We start from the raw sequence: 15967 nt of genomic DNA on the forward strand, positions 1-15967 counted from the left end.
TCACCATTTTCTTGTTAGGATTTGGACAGTTGCGTTCTCTTTAGCTTGAAAAAGCTCCATTGACGTCTAGTCTTGATGCTTTGTTTCTCCCAATTGCTTTGAAAGCAGCTTTCACTCCACCTTCTAAAACTACAGGTTCCTTAGGAAAGGATTCTCCTCTGAAGAAAGCTGTTGTTTTTTTTTTATCTCTTCTGTCTAGTTTTCAGTCTATTGCTTCCACCTTCACTTTATTTTATCCTGAACGGATGAAACGTCCCCATGTTGTTGTTCTAGCATCTCTAACCTAGGTTAAAATTCCCCTTTGATTTCTTGGCTCTTCTGAAATAGCTTGCTTGCTATTCCATTTTCTTTAAATTCACTTCTATTTCTTTATGTGGTTGCTGTTAGAGGGGATATTTGTCCCTTTGTGGCATTATCCCGAATTGTTGTTTTTAGGATTCTAAACCTATCTCCAGTTTTCTTTTACTTCTGTTCCTCATGTATTAAGAATGTTAATAGTTTCATCCATCATCCATTAAGGCCTGTCTTTTCTTCTGGAGTCAGTATTTGATTTATGTGTGCGTGTGTGTGTGTGTGTGTGTGTGTGTGTGTGTGTGTTTGTTTGTTTTTGGTTGTTGCATTCTCTGATTTGTTGCATATCTCTGGTTTGAATCTACAGCTCTTCTGGTTCTCAGCTGGCTGAGTTTAGTAGGTGCAAATAAGTTCTCTCTGTATAATCTTTAAATTCTTCAGGAATGTTATGTAAATGTTATTTTGACATAAGGTTCTTCTGGTGTTTTTCTTCCGCTGTGCTGTAATTTTGGATATTAACAAGCTGTAGTCAGGAACACAATCTACTCTTGGTCTTGTTTAGACAGAGGGAGCAGAGCTTCTCCATCTACTATCTACAGTTACGTAGTCAAACTGATTTCTGTATTGGCTGTCTGGTGAGGCCCACGTGTCCAGCTGTCTCTTGCCTTTAGTATGTGTTGGCAAGAAGAACTCTGCAACTCATCTTCCTGCACTGCTTGGTTTCCTAGAACAAATTTTCCAACAACACATGGTTCTGCTTCATTTCCTACTTCTGTGTTCCAGTCAGTATACCCTGTTTTGGCATGTGATCAATTTTCCTGCTGGACATTTGCATAACACCTTTCAATTTCTTTTTCTTCCCTCCCTGTAGAAGGAGCGGAGACTTCAGTGAAGGTTATGTTGGCAGGCTTTCAAAGAAGCTTCCCTAATATCGTTTAGGCAGAGTTTACATGACAGACGGTAACCCCTTGGGCTTACCTTGTGCCTCACTATCAAGAGACGCCCTATTTCTTCTGGATCCCTCGTTTCCAGAGTAAAACCTTTCTACCTGATGGAAAATGCCCTCATCCAGTCCACTTGGCTTGTTCCAAGTATTACAGTGTTTATAAATGTTCTATTTTTAGTTCTGCATTCTGTTTCTCAGCTTTTCATAGACAGGGCTGTGGGGAGAGATGACCAATAGTCTGACTCGCTACAAGACAGCGCCTTTTCTTTTTCAATCCAGCAAAAGGCTGCTCTGGTACAGCAAGGTTCTTGACCTGGCTTCCTCCCTCTCTGTGCTTGGAAGACGGTTATTCTCTGTTAGGAAATTTTGTGAAATAATCGTGTTTGCCTTGCCTCTCATCTTCCCTGCAAAAACCCTTGAATGTTCTTTTTAGTTAAGCTGCGCCTTTCCATTTCCTTCTGCTTTTCCTCCTCAGTGCCAGAGTCCCATCTTTCCTTTCCTTCCCGTCGCTCTTCCACAACCCCCCCCCACCTTGTGCCACCTAAAGCCTGTTGACCACGGCTGAGCCTTGACAAGAGGCCACAGCATCACCTGGAGGGGCATCCAGGTTGAGGCTGGGGATGTTACAGCCACCTTGTGTCGGGGGCCAGGCGGCAGCAAAGCCCCGGGGATAAGCTGCCCGTTTTGGTCACGCCATTGCCTAGCCTGTGCAGGGGGAAAAGAAAGTGGGTCGGTCCAGACGGTAGTTGCCCTTTGCAAAAACAGTTGTGATCCCCGCTATTTGTCTTGACTTGGGAGAACGGTGCTGCTCATTGCATGCAACTCGTTCCTGTGGTGACGGAAGTTACCGCGTGATTCTTGCTCTCCTCGACGGTTTCTGCACATGTTGTGCTATAAAGTCCATGCTCAGACAGCTGTGTTTCTGAAGAGTTGCGGTTGTTCTCTGTGCTGCCGCAATGAAGCTGAGCCTTTCTGAGCTCATAACACAGAGGTTTGTCTGCCCTGCTGCAGTGAAGGCTCTGCTCACCAGCTGAGTTCAATCCTGGGCTCACGTCGCTGGCTTGAAATAGACGCAACTGTCTATCCTTCTGAGGTCGGTAAATTAAGTACCTAACTTGCAGGCGGGTGGGAACATGTAGCCCGGATAATTAAAATCGTATAAGCATCACACTAGGCTTTTTTGCTTTGATTTTGAGTGCTTCCCCCCCCCCCAAAAAAGTCTGAATTCTACTGGTTTGTTCCTTTGTTACTCGCTTCGGGCTCGGTCATGAGCACCCTTGCCAGTAGTCTCTTTGCCAGCATCCTGTGGATGTGTGTGGATGTGGGGGGGCCTGGTGCAATCTCTTTACATGATTGGGGTGAAGGGGGTTTTTTAGAGTTTTGAGTGGCTCAGCAGAAAAGGCCCAGATCAGAGAAACCAAGTAGCAGATGTTCTGTTGATCAATCTGGAGCACCCACGTCCACCACAAACTCACAGCACCTGAGTTTTAAAAAGAGCCAGGCTGTTTTAATCAGAGAGAATGGCCTTAGGCAGCACTAACTAGGCCGGTGTACCTAATAAAAGGCACAAAGTGGTCGTTTGGTGTGTGTTTTTTTTCCTCCCCTTTGAAAAAGGGGACGCTCCTTCCCTAAGGCTTTCATTATGCATAATTGCTTGGGTGTTGGATCCTGCTCCAGCCGCTTCCCCGTCAGAGCGGCGGTGCGTGCGGCAGAGGCGATCCTGCGCCAACCGCCGCCGACTGTTGACTCTCGCGGAGCCACTTTCAGGGCTGACAGGCAGCGGAGGCCCCGTTGGGAAGTCCTGCTTGGCAGCTTGGAAGGCAGAGAGATTATAAGTCAATCAGGACTTGATTTGGGGAATCACAGGCTCGTCACAAGGTTCATATTCTTCAGATGTTTTTTCTGTTCTGCCTGACTCAGAAAAATGGCCCAATTAATTAAGGGGGGGGGGGAAACATAGCAGTGGAGTTTGCTGGGGGAGTTTGCTGCAGCAGGAAGATGGTTCCCTTCTCGGAACGTTCTCTCCCCGGAGCTGTTTTTGTTCCTGTAGGGCTTGATTTCTGCTCTTCTGCCAACTTTGCTTGGGCAGCTCACTTGCCCCTCCCCAGCCCTGCACCCCCACCTCCTCCCTTGACCCTCTTCCTCTCCTTTGGCCCAGGTGGAAGGACAGGTGGTAGCCTTGCTGGTGCAAAATCTGGAGCGTCTGGATGAAAGCATCAAGGAGGAGGCTGACGGCGTGCATAACACTTTGGGTAAGGAGATCCTCCCCAGTGTGGTGGAAGGTGGTGTGGCTGGCCCAACCAAGGAGGAGGTAGGTTGGTAGGTAGGAAGGACGGACGGACAGACAGCCTTCTGAGGCTCTGCAGTCCTGGGAATGTTCCTAAAGAACATCCAAATGTTGACTGTTACCCAAACAGATTTTCTGAAATCTACAGACAAGCCCCCCCCCCCCAGTCATCCTCACGTTCTCTCCTCCAGGCCCATCTTGGGTCTTTTCATAAACGTCATCAATGTGCATTTGCGTGCGCGTGCACACAGACACAGACACACACACACACACACAGACACACACCCCTCTAGAAAGAGGTTTGTCCTTGGAGAAGGAATCCACCAGAGCACATGCCTGATCTGACAGTCTGAGAGCTTTAAATCAAGCAGACAGGATCTGGCTCAGGTGGCTGGCTGTTCTCTGAGTGCCCTTAAATTATCCACTCTGTGATCCTGGGCGTCTCGTGGCTGGCAAGGGGCTGGGCACTGCTCCACCCCTCTTGTTTGTTCCAAAGCGACTGCCTCTTGCCCAGGTATCCGCTGGAAGGGAGCAGCTGCCTTTCCGCCTTCTGTTTCTGAGTGGAAGTAATGAGCGGAGGCTTCCATGCAGGCTGACGCTTCCCTTGAATTGGCAGGTTCTCCCTAAGCAGCCCATTAAGCTCTCTCCTGTGCACGTTAATTGGCCAGAGAGGCCCCTTCGAGGTGCTCGTCGTTGTGTCTCCTTTGAGTTATAGTCCTGCCTTGAGCAGGGGGTTGGACTCGATGGCCTTAGAGTCCCCCTTCCATTATTCTGTGGACTCCCATAGAGACCTCCATTATCGCTTTGCCCAGATATTCACTGTAAAGAGGAGAAGAGCGACAGCAGGCTAGGGAAATACCTCCAAGCACGTACTTTATAAGTATTAAAATGGTAATAATAATAATAACAATGGGGGAACTTCAAGGGTCTTCCAGTCTCCTGATTCCCAGGTGGGAAAGCCAAGTTCTGTGGCTATGAGAAGAGCGGCACAGCCCCACAGAGTTCATGTGCTTTTTGAACGACTCTCTCTTTCCCCCTCTGATCCACTCTGGGCCCAAAGGCTGGGAGACAGCTTGTCCCCTTTGAACAAGGCAAGATGGAAAGGAACGCCCTCGCCGGGCGTGGAAGTGCTGTCTCTCGGTTGCCTTGTAGAGAGCGACACCAAAGCCCTGCCATCGTGCCGTGCCTGAGCCATGCTTCAGAGGGGAAGAGACGAAATCATTCTCCTCCTCTTTGAAAGTGGCACTCTCCTCATTAATGCCAATTCAAGGAGCGCCACCCATGTGGGTGAGGGCCTCAGAACTGGGAGGAGCCGCAGGACGACAGGAAGTGCTCTTGACTGTGAAACCGGGGGGGGGGGGGGGAAGCCTGGGAACTCGGGGCTGACCGCCTCTTTCTTCTCTTTTCCCTGCGCTCAGCGATCATTGAGAACATGGCAGAGTTCCGGCCAGAGATGTGCTCAGATGCGGCGCAGCAGGGCCTGATGCAGTGGCTCCTCAAGAGGCTGAAGGTGAGCACCCGGCACGATCATTGGGCGATGGAGGCATGTGTGTCGTTTGCCTCCGTATATATGGGAAGCAGAGGGGAAATGCTAAAACCAGACTTTCCTGCCTTGTTTGTGTGCTCCTTCCTCAGTCACTCACCCCAAAAGGATTTGCCTTTTGCATGTCTTCATGGTGGCAGCACACGGCACATTGCGTGCCGTCCCTAGGTACCGTGTGACACTTTCTTTGGCCTTCAACCAAGATGGCCTTCTTGCTTCTAGACTGGTCTGTTCCTCCACATTAGAAATGTTCGTGAACATTCCGTAGCATCTCAGCAGCTGGCGGCTTGAGGTATAGATGGGAGTGGCAGGCTAGACCATTGGAGATGGGCTGAATCTGAGTCACAATTTAGATTTTGTTTTCTCCCTTTTGGATAAACTCATAGCTGTACTTGGGCCATGCAAGGCCTTGGTTTTACGTTTGGCAAGATTTGTAGTCTTTTCATCCAATACAAAAACGCCCCTGTGCGCTCATAAAGAGAAGGTTCTACTGACTGCAGAAATCCACAGATGTTCCTTATGATTCTGGGATCTTGAGATCAGAACCAACCTGGTTGTGGGAAGTAAATCCCTATGTTTTCTGCTTTTTCTCAGAAAAACCCATGTTCGTCTAATTGTGTTCATGCCAGGTCCCTCTAGAGCATAAATCCCTTCTTCTCTTTGAAATTCTGACAATTTAGAAACTTGGGCAAGAAGTTAATAGCAAGGTGGCTTCTCCAATAGTTCCACCTGCAGACTTCCTGGAGCTTGGTGTACACTTTACCATTTCCCTCTTACCGTTTCCCAGACAGGAACATTCAGCTGGGCTTGATGGTGCATGACCAGGATTTGAGACCTTTTTGTGTGTGTGTGTGTGTGTGTGTGTGAGTGTGAGTGTGTGTGTGTGTGTGTGTGTGTGTGTGTGAGAGAGAGAGAGAGAGAGAGAGAGAGAGAAAGAGAGAGAGAACTGTTCCTTTGGACTCAGGGCAGCGGGTGGTCACAGATAGAATTTGCCTCTCCGCTGCATCATAAGCTGGCAGGCCCATTTGCCTTTGTCCTCCTTTGCCCGGGCAGCCTGAGTGCCCGACCGCCCCAGAAAGCCACCCGGCGTGCTGCCTCTCTGGGCTAGCCTGACTCTTGGGATGGGGAATCGGCCTTATGCAAGCTGTGCTGTTGACGCCTCAGCCCTCCCCTGTTGATAAAGTGGGGCAGGTGGAGAGAGAAACAAATCCCCAGGATAAGGCTGAGATAAGCAATTTTTTGCAACCAGCTTGTTTCCTCTTAACCTTTTTGTGCAGCTCCCATTCATTTCAAAGAGACTTGCTTGGGAGATATTCCTGGTGATGGATTCCTTCCCCCCCCCCCCCCCCGTTACTGTGGTGATTCGAGGGTGGGAAATGTCCCTGCATCACGCTGTGTGTTGAACAGAGAACGCACTGAACGGAAAGGACTGCAGGCACACTGTTTAATGTTTTAATCCTCAGCCTTTTCTTTTCCTTGTAGTATTATTATTATTTTTTTACTATGTTTCATTTACTTTAAAGCATGCAAATTTGCATATCTGGCTACTTTGCATAATTCATTTTGTCTCAGCCAGCTCTGGAAAAGTGCGAGGAGCCATTAGCTCCATCTCTGCTTGATTCCTGGAATGTCACACCATTGTGGGGGGGGGGGGGTAAGCATCAGCCGTCCCTCCATCACTTTTCATTTCACTAGCCAAGACATCCTGGTCTTGCCATCTGTAAGGGCCCTGAGCTTTGTCAGTTTTTTTTTTTTGCCCTCAAACTGAAAGCTGGGATCTTTCAGGACGCTGCCTGCGGATGTCAGGCATGCTGTGTGTGTTGCTTGTTAGGTCAAGTGGTGTTGCAGAAGGTGTAGTGCCTGCTTTGGACTGCCTCTTCCTGTAGCCTGGAAGCCTTTCTCCTGGACTGCCTGCCCTTGAAGACTGTCTCTTCAGATGATTTACCATAAAATGCGAGGACTTGGCGTCCTATTCCTGGTCTGCTACCAAAGTGAAACAACAGGAACCTGGAGGCCTAAATCCAGTTGATAGAGTCGCTTGTTTGTTTTGTTTTATTGGTATGCAACCTTTTTCTCTGTAGGTAGGAAGCCATTAGTTCCAAAAGATATAGATTCCTTGAATTAGTTGCTGAATTATAAGCCAACCCTGGTCTTGGCATGATTTGATCCTGCAGGTCGAGCAAGTCACCCTTAGTGGCCTTTCACGGATTGCTGCTTTGTCGTGGCGAAGGGGCTTGAGTAACTCAGAGAAGCTATGGGCTATGCCGTGCAGGGACACCCAAGACGGACAGGTCATAGTGGAGAGTTCCGACTAAACGCAATCCACCTGGAGTAGGAATTGGCAAGCCACTCCAGTATCTTTGCCAAGAAAACTTCATGGACAGAAACAAAAGGCTAAAAGATATGACGCTGGAAGATGGGCCCCTCAGGTCGAAAGGTGTCCAACATGCTACTGAGGAAGAGCGGAGAACAAGGACAAGTAGCTCCAGAGCTAATGAAGTGGTTGGGCCAAAGCCAAAAGGACGTTCAGCTGCGGACGTACCTGGAAGTGAAAGGAAAGTCCGATGCTGCAAAGAAAAATACTGCATAGGAACCTGGAATGTAAGATCTATGAACCTTGGTAAGCTGGATGTGGTCAAACAGGAGATGGCAAGAATAAACATTGACATCCCGGGTGTCAGTGAACTAAAATGGATGGGAATGATTATCATATCTAGTATTGTGGACAAGAATCCCGTAGAAGAAATGGAGTAGCCCTCATAGTCAACAAAAGAGTGGGAAAGCTGTAATGGGATACAATCTCAAAAATGATAGAATGATTTCAATACGAATCCAAGGCAGACCTTTCAACATCACAGTAATCCAAGTTTATGCACCAACCGCCGATGCTGAACAGGCTGAAATTGACCAATTCTATGAAAAATTGCAACACTTTCTAGAACTGACACCAAGGAAAGATGTTCTTCTTATTATAGGGGATTGGAATGCTAAAGTAGGGAGTCAAGAGATGAAAAGAACAACAGATAAATTTGGCCTTGGAGTTCAAAATGAAGCAGGGCAAAGGCTAATAGAGTTTTGTCAAGAGAACAAGCTGGTCATCACAAACACTCTTTTCCAACAACAGAAAAGGTGACTCTACACTTGTACATCACCAGGTGGGCAATATCATAATCAGATTGATTATATTCTCTGCAGCCAAAGATGGAGGAGCTCAATACAGTCAGCAAAAACAAGACCTGGAGCTGATTGTGGCTCTGATCATCAGCTTCTCATAGCAAAATTCAAGCTTAAACTGAAGAGTGTAGGAAAAACCACTGGGCTAGTCAGATATAATTTAAACCAATTCCCTTATGAATACACAGTGGAAGTGAAGAACAGATTTAAGGAACTAGATTTGGCGGACAGAATGCCTAAAGAACTTTGGATAGAGGCTCGTAACATTGTACAGGAGGCAGCAACAAAAACCATCCCAAAGAAAAGGAAATGCAAGAAAGCAAAGTGGCTGTCCAACGAGGCCTTAGAAATAGCAGAGAGGAGAAGGGAAGCAAAATGCAAGGGAGACAGGGAAAGTTACAGAAAACTAAATGCAGACTTCCAAAGAATAGCAAGGAGAGACAAGAGGGCCTTCTTAAATGAACAATGCAAAGAAAGAGAGGAAAAGAATAGAAATAGAAAAACCAGAGATCTGTTCAGGAAAATTGGAGATATTAGAAGAACATTTTGTGCAAAGATGGACATGATAAAAGACAAAAATGGGAGAGAAGCAGAAGACATCAAGAAGAGGAATTATGCCAGAAAGATCTGGATATCCCGGAGAATCCAGATAGTGCGGTTGCTGATCTTGAGTCAGACATCCTGGAGAGTGAAGTCAAGTGGGCCTTAGAAAGCTTGGCTAACAACAAGGCCAGTAGAGGTGATGGCATTCCAGTGGAACTATTTAAAATCTTAAAAGATGATGCTGTTAAGGTGTTACACTCTATATGCCAGCATGTTTGGAAAACTTAGCAGTGGCCAGAGGACTGATCAGTCTACATCCCAATCCCAAAGAAGGGCAGTGCCAAAGAATGCTCCAACTACTGTACAATTGCACTCACTTCACACACTAGCAAGGTTATGCTCACAATCCTACAAGGTAGGGTTCAGCAGTATGTGGACCGAGAACTTCCAGAAGTACAAGCTGGATTTCGAAGAGGCAGAGGAACTAGAGATTGAATTGCTAACATGCACTGGATTATGGAGAAAGCCAGAGAGTTCCATACAAATATCTACCATTGCTTCATTGACTACGCAAAAGCCTTTGACTGTGTGGACCACAGCAAACTATGGCAAGTTCTTAAAGAAATGGGAGTGCCTGACCACTTATGTATCTCCTGAGAAATCTATATGTGGGACAGGAAGCAACAGTTAGAACTGGATATGGAACAACTGATTGGTTCAAAATTGGGAAAGGAGTACGGCAAGGTTGTATATTGTCCCCCTGCTTATTTAACTTATATGCGGAATATATCATGCAAAAGGCTGGACTCTTGAGAGTCCCCTGGACTGCAAGGAGAACAAACCTGTCCATTCTGAAGGAAATCAACCCTGAGTGCTCACTGGAAGGACAGATCCTGAAGCTGAGGCTCCAATACTTTGGCCATCTCATGAGAAGAGAAGACTCCGTGGAAAAGACGTTGATGTTGGGAAAGAGTGAAGGCAAGAGGAGAAGGCCACTGGCAATGGTGCGGCTAAAAAATATTGTAAATAAATAAATAAATAAATAAATAAAAATAAGGGGACGACAGAGGACGAGATGGCTGGATAGTGTCACTGAAGCGACCAGCATGAATTTGACCCAACTCCGGGAGGCAGTGGAAGATAGAAGGGCCTGGTGTGCTCTGGTCCATGGGGTCACGAAGAGTCAGACACGGCTTAACAACTAAACAACAACAACAACTCCAGGTTAACTAGCATCCGAGGTCCTCTGCTCTTACCCTTTGCACCCGGCCTTTGGGTGAAATTTTCCAGGCAGCTGGCTATCAGAGGCCAACAGTGAATAAGATGGGCAAGGAAACAAATGAGTGTCAGGACAGTCTAAGAGACTTGAAAGGCAGTGTTTGCACAAAGCCATCTTGGAATATTCCCCGGAGTTTTAGGCAATAAGGCTAAGAAAGTGCCATCGCTGGCATTTGGAGACCTTCTATCTGGCAGCGGAGAGCAGCAAAGCAGGGCTTTAGCAGAAAACACGGGTTATTGGTGGTCACATGTAGGTGTAAGAACCTGGTTCTTCTGACATTCTGGTCCCTAGTTGTTTTTTTAGGGCTCTGGAGGTCAGCAACAACACTTTGAACTGAGCCAACGAGTGAGTGAGTGAGTGAGTGAGTGAGTGAGTGAGTGAGTGAGTGAGTGAGTTAGCTAGCTACAGTAGCTAGCTAGCTAGTTAGTTAGTTAGTTAGTTAGTTAGTTAGTTAGTTAGTTAGTTAGTTAGTTAGTTAGTTAGTTTTATATGCCACCTTTCTCTTCTCCCAGCCCAGAATCAGAGTCAAAGTAAACATTACCCCCCCCCACACACACACACATGTCCTACCTCTTCTTTGTGAGAGACATGGGTGTTGCACTTGCTGTTTTATAAGAACAGGTTGAAGCTGTACATACATCTCTGTTCCTTGACATTAGAAGCTAAGGACAAATCCACCCACTTTTCCAAGATTCTGCCTGCAAATCCAACATCTCTACCTGCTGATGGTGGCCCTTGGCTGCTGGTTTATGCGGCTTTTCCATTCCCACCGCCCACCCCCTTCCCACACAGGGAGCTGTTCCTTCGGCTCTTAAAACAGTAAGGAAGGGGAAAGCCCTGCAGTTCCTCACAAAACAGTTTCCATATTTAAATAGGTTACAAGCAAGAGAGTGTGCATTCCAACTGTCGTGCCTTTTAGAAATATTTGCAGATGCTTTTGTAAGTTGACAGAGCAGGGGATCTGCAGCTAAATTGTCCAGCCCTGGCCTAAAAACCTTCCCTCTGCCCCCTTTTGAGGTGGTTTTTTTCCTCTTTCTTAACGGTTCTTAACGGTTCTCAGGACGTTCTTCCCAGTCTTCTTTCTTGAGCAGTTTGCCTCTCGATGCAGCGGGTGCCCCATCGCTGGAGGTTTTTCAAGAAAAGATGGGACAGCCATCTCTGTCCGGCATGGTCTGAGGTCCGGGAGGGTCTGAGGTCTCCTGCCTTGGGCAGAGGGTTGGTCTAGAAGACCTCCCAGGTCCCTTCCAACCCTATGACGATTCTACGATTTTTGAATCCATTGCTTCGGGTCCCGCCCTCTCAAGTGTCCAAATGCTCCACCTTCCACTGAGCTCAGATCCAAGTTAAGAATTTTTGACAAGAACCAGAGAGCTTAGGTGAGGAGTGGATCCTGGGAGTTGTAGTCCGAAAGAGTAACTTCCTCACTCTGCAAGGAGGGGTGGGGTTGTCGATGAGCCAAGGGCCATTGCTTCCTGTTCCTTGGCCAGAAAAGGCCTGGCCGAACGCCGGTGCTCGGCAGAAGCCGCCCGATGCCGGAGCCCCTTCCTTCTCCCACCGTTGTCGCAAGTCGGCGGCCCTCATCTCGGACAGCTTTAACCGCGGTGCTCTTCTTTCTCCCCTAGGCCAAGATGCCTTTTGACGCCAACAAGCTGTACTGCAGCGAGGTGCTGGCTATCCTCCTCCAGAACAAGGATGGTGAGCTCTCCCCTTCCTCCGCCGAAGGTGCCTGCGGGGCTGAGTGGCCGGCTTGGTTCAGAGCCTGACCTCCTTCCACCTCTTGCTCAGGGTCCTTTTTTAAAAACCTGTCTGCCTCCCTCCTGCCTTCAGCCTGCCTTGCCTGTGCACTCTTGTCTCTCTCTCTCTCTCTCTCTCTCTGCCGGTCTCTTCCTCTTTCCATCATGCCGCAGCCTTTGTGCTCTGTCAAGCCATATTGATTTTGTTTGCTGGTATATCAGTGTTAGATGGCTGTAAAATCTGACAGTTGGCTTCATTTTTCCTCCCTCCTTCCTGTAGACAACCGGGAATTGCTGGGGGAGCTGGATGGGATCGATGTGCTGCTTCAGCAGTTATCGGTGAGTAATCCTGCTGCCGCCTCGTGTGCCCCCAGAGAGCCCCAGAGCTGGGCTTCAGAGTTGTGGGGGCCGAGGGGAGGGAGGAGGGGGTCGGGGCGCCAAGCTTCAAGACTGACAAGAGAAGCAGGTGCTTAACACCAGCGGTGAAGTGGAAGCACGGCGCCCCGGGAAACACGTTGCCACATGTCACCTGTCTGTTCCCAGGCTTCGGAGTCCTCAAGGGTGACACGCTGCTCCCACGTTTTGTGGCTCCAGAAGAGCAGCATGGGGGAGTGTAGAGCAGGGGTGTGTGTGTCCTGCCCTCTCACTCTGCCCACAGCAGGAAAGAGAGGTTGACCGTAACACCAGCTCCGCAGGGACCCTGTGGCCCTCCCAGCAAAATGCTCAGCCATGGCTCGTGCCCGAGGGAGGAAGCTTTTCCGTCGCCCTCAGGCTGTGGATTTGGACGGCCGGCGGGGCCTGAGGTGGATGCTTAGAAATCCCCGATGTGCGTTTCCTTTCCTGACGCGCATCGCACAATCCTGAGCAGTGGCTTTGGGCCCTGGAGCGCGGAGCGGCCTCAGAGGCCAGCCGTAACGGGCCCCTTCCGTCTTGAGAACTGGCAAGACTTGGCTTGGCTGCTCAGCCGACGTCTAGGCTGTCCTGGAGCCAGTGAAGGTTCATGTGCATGCGGTGACCTTGGATCTAACAAGTTTCCCTTCTCACAGAGAAAAAGAGGAGGAAAAAGGTGCTGATCTGCAGTTCTCAAGGCGCCTCGCCCAGGAACCCGGAAGAGCAGGAGGGTGCCTTGGCGAGGCAGGCCGTGATGTCCATGGGTCTCCTCTCCTTGCAGGTTTTCAAGCGCCATAACCCGAGCACAGCAGAGGAGCAGGAGATGATGGAGAACCTCTTTGATTCCCTGTGCTCTTCCCTGATGTTGAGCTCCAACCGGGACCGCTTCCTGAAAGGCGAGGGGCTGCAGCTGATGAACCTTATGCTCAGGTGAAGACGGGCCGGGTGGAGGAGCCGTAAAACCAGGCACAGGGTGGGGGCTGGAGAGGGCAGGAAGTGTCTTCTTCTTTGTGGCTTGACTGCTAACACTTTTCTTCTATGGCCAAGATCTGGGGTGTGTGTGTGAGGGTCGTCTCTGGTGTTGGGAGCAGAGTCTTTATCTCTATCCGGCGGCCTGCTCAAAGTGATCCATAGTGGTGAAGTCAGCTAGGCAGAGGTAGCCTCTCGTGGAAATGTTGGGGGTGGGAGTGGGCTTTACAAGGAAATGGCACCATTGCGCGGCTTGTGCTCCACCTTCCAAGAGCTGGTCCTCTGGGTGATAAAACGATGGGATATCCCTCCCTCCCTCTCTCTCTCTCTCTCTTTCTCTCTCTCTCTCTCTCTCTCTTGGATTGGGTCTTCATAGTGTAAGGTTACCATCCCACACCCAAATCTATTTTTGCATTTTGGTTTGGGGAACAAGTGGGCCAATCTGCTCCATGTGCTTGAGTCAGCATTGGCAGAACCCGCATGTCGCGATGGGCATTTTACTCTGGTTCCCCAAAATTCGCCGGATCGAGCTCACAACTGCTCCGGTTGTCCACAGATGCTGCGCCCGCCTCCTCCCATGGGCTCAGAGGAGGAGGAGGCAGGGCAGGGAAGGCCACGGTCCCGCTTCTAACAGGGGCACCCACGGGAGGAGGTGGGGTGCAGAATCCAAGGCTGCCTGCCACGCAAGACCTGTGGGCCTGATCCAGCGAAACAAGCTGAGGCGTTGAACCCCAGTGTGTGCCCGTCTCTGCTCATGTGCCTGAGAGTCTCTGTTCTTCCTCTGTCTTGCTGGGACCCTGGTGTGACGTGTGGGTCACGTGGTTTTGTGGGTCACGTGGTTTTGCTCCCAGCTCATGGAGGTTCGTAAAGCCTTCTGGCAAGCCAGGCCACCTGGAGGCAGTCCCTTGTCGGTGTTCAGTCTCCATTGCCCCACCCGCCCCAGTTCTGCGAAGACTCAACGGGCCACGGGAGCTGACCCCAGGCTTGTAAGTGACTGGCATACCCAGAAGGGCTTGTGGCAACTCAGTTCTAGAAGCAAATTTCCCCAGGTTTCAGTGGGGCCACGACATCCTTGTCCTTGGCCGGTTTTTTTCTTGGCCAGCTGGAAGCCTGTTTCGGAGACACCAAACAGTCCCCGGCCCACCAACCGACACCTCCTGGTTCAGTTAAAAGGGTGCGTGTCCACCTAGCCTTTCATCTGGATCCCTGGACACGCGCCTGGCCACGGCTCCCCCATCCCACTCCTCCCCTCCCCTGGGAAAGCCTTATGGCTTTCCTTGTCCGCGCTGAGCCGCACGGTGAGGCGGCTGGCGAGTGCCGGCAAGAGACGATACGTTTCGGCAGGCTAAAGCCTGACTGTTCGCAGCCGCAGGGAGCTGAATAAATAATGAGAAACATGGATTATTCAGATAGGAGTAAAGAGTTTTCTTTAGGCTAATTAAAGCAAAGCTCCAAAGCTCTGAAACCCTGGACAAGAGGGAGGGAGGCTCCCCCTCCCCGGCCGCCCGGCTGCTTGGGTGGGTTTTCTTCTCCTTTCCTCCTCTGACCGCTAAACGGGTCAGCCCACCTTGCAGAACTAATTACCTGGAGTCCTCCTCCGACCGCATGGGTGGGGCCCTGCATGTTAATAACTGTGAAAGCTGCTCTCCATCCCCCTTTGCTGCTGCTGGTGGTAGGGCTGGTGTTTTGTGTTTCCTGCTGGGTGGTTTGCCATCCTTCCCTTCCTTGGCCCCAGCTGGCAAACACTGACAAGGGGAAAATGTTTCCTTGGCCGTAGCCGTGTTATAAAAGGAGCTCTGAAGGACACAGAGTGAATAAATCAGCAGTCCCATCTGTTGCTCCGGCTGATGCTGCTCCCGCTTTTCAGAAAACAGGGCGAGGTGTCCCTCTTCCTCATAAGTAGGCAAGGCCTTGGAGTAAAGAACAGCCAGGCTTTGCTTCTTTCCCTTTGTCTGCTATGCATGGGTGGTGGTGGTCTGTGAGTAGTTGCGGTGCGGTCTTCGGCATGCATGAACATAATCTGGGCTGAGTGTATCAGATCATCTGGAGCAGTCGTGAGAAAAAAGAAGAGGAAAGACTTAACGTTTGGTTAACGGCGAGAGGACTCTGGTAGAGAAAGAGAGGAGCCACTCATAGTTAATTGAACTGCTAACCCAGTCTTATAATCTCTCCCATCTCTGTTGAAGGGGGTGTTAAATGGTCGAAGTAATCACCGTGCGGGGTGCGCCGGTGATGTCTGCTGAAGGCCCCAGTCGAGAGTGTGGGAACTGGGGCTGAACAGCTTGATCTCAGAACCTCTGGCAACAGGAGAGACAGGGTGGGAGCGAGCAGGGTGCCATCTTGTGAGCCTCCTGTCAGTTGGCGCTGGTTGAGATGTGTCTTTGACCACCAGTCCCTCTCTGTTCCCTGGGATTCTCTGAGGAAGCTTTACATCACGTCTCACCTTTGGCCCAGGTACGCTTGGGAGAGACAGGGAGCAAGAGATCCTCCTTAGTGGACCTCCAATCCATGGAACACCTTCCTCTCCCATCCACCTACTCCCCTCTTGATGCTCTGTCAGTTGCTAAAAAACTTTGCTAAACCGTTCCCTTCCCTCTTGCTCTCCCAAACCCACTTGGGATCATCTGCACTGTGGGAAATGGGTCTTAATTATCCTGATGGAGCAGTTTTCACCCCTCGGTCTTCATTTGGAATTAAATAAATAAGACTATATAAGCCCATTGAGACAAATGCAAAAAAAAAAGAAAGAAAAGAAAAGAAAGAAAGAAAGAAAGAAAGAAAGAAAGAAAGAAAGAAAAACAAACAAGCAAAG

The 15967-nt window shown here is 49.5% G+C and overlaps 1 protein-coding gene across 1 annotated transcript in view; it reads left to right on the forward strand.

Moving 5' to 3' along the window:
- Positions 1–15967, forward strand: part of CTNNBL1 (catenin beta like 1) — a 110702-nt gene that overhangs the window by 44267 nt on the left and 50468 nt on the right. Inside the window, exons 6-10 of the mRNA XM_072996583.2 lie at positions 3396–3489; positions 4943–5034; positions 11686–11758; positions 12077–12135; positions 12968–13116. Coding sequence (XP_072852684.2) covers positions 3396–3489; positions 4943–5034; positions 11686–11758; positions 12077–12135; positions 12968–13116 — 467 coding nt within the window. The remainder of the gene's footprint in view (positions 1–3395; positions 3490–4942; positions 5035–11685; positions 11759–12076; positions 12136–12967; positions 13117–15967) is intronic.

The sequence above is a fragment of the Pogona vitticeps genome, chromosome 4 (assembly GCF_051106095.1).
Source record: "Pogona vitticeps strain Pit_001003342236 chromosome 4, PviZW2.1, whole genome shotgun sequence".
Classification (NCBI taxonomy): domain Eukaryota; kingdom Metazoa; phylum Chordata; class Lepidosauria; order Squamata; family Agamidae; genus Pogona; species Pogona vitticeps.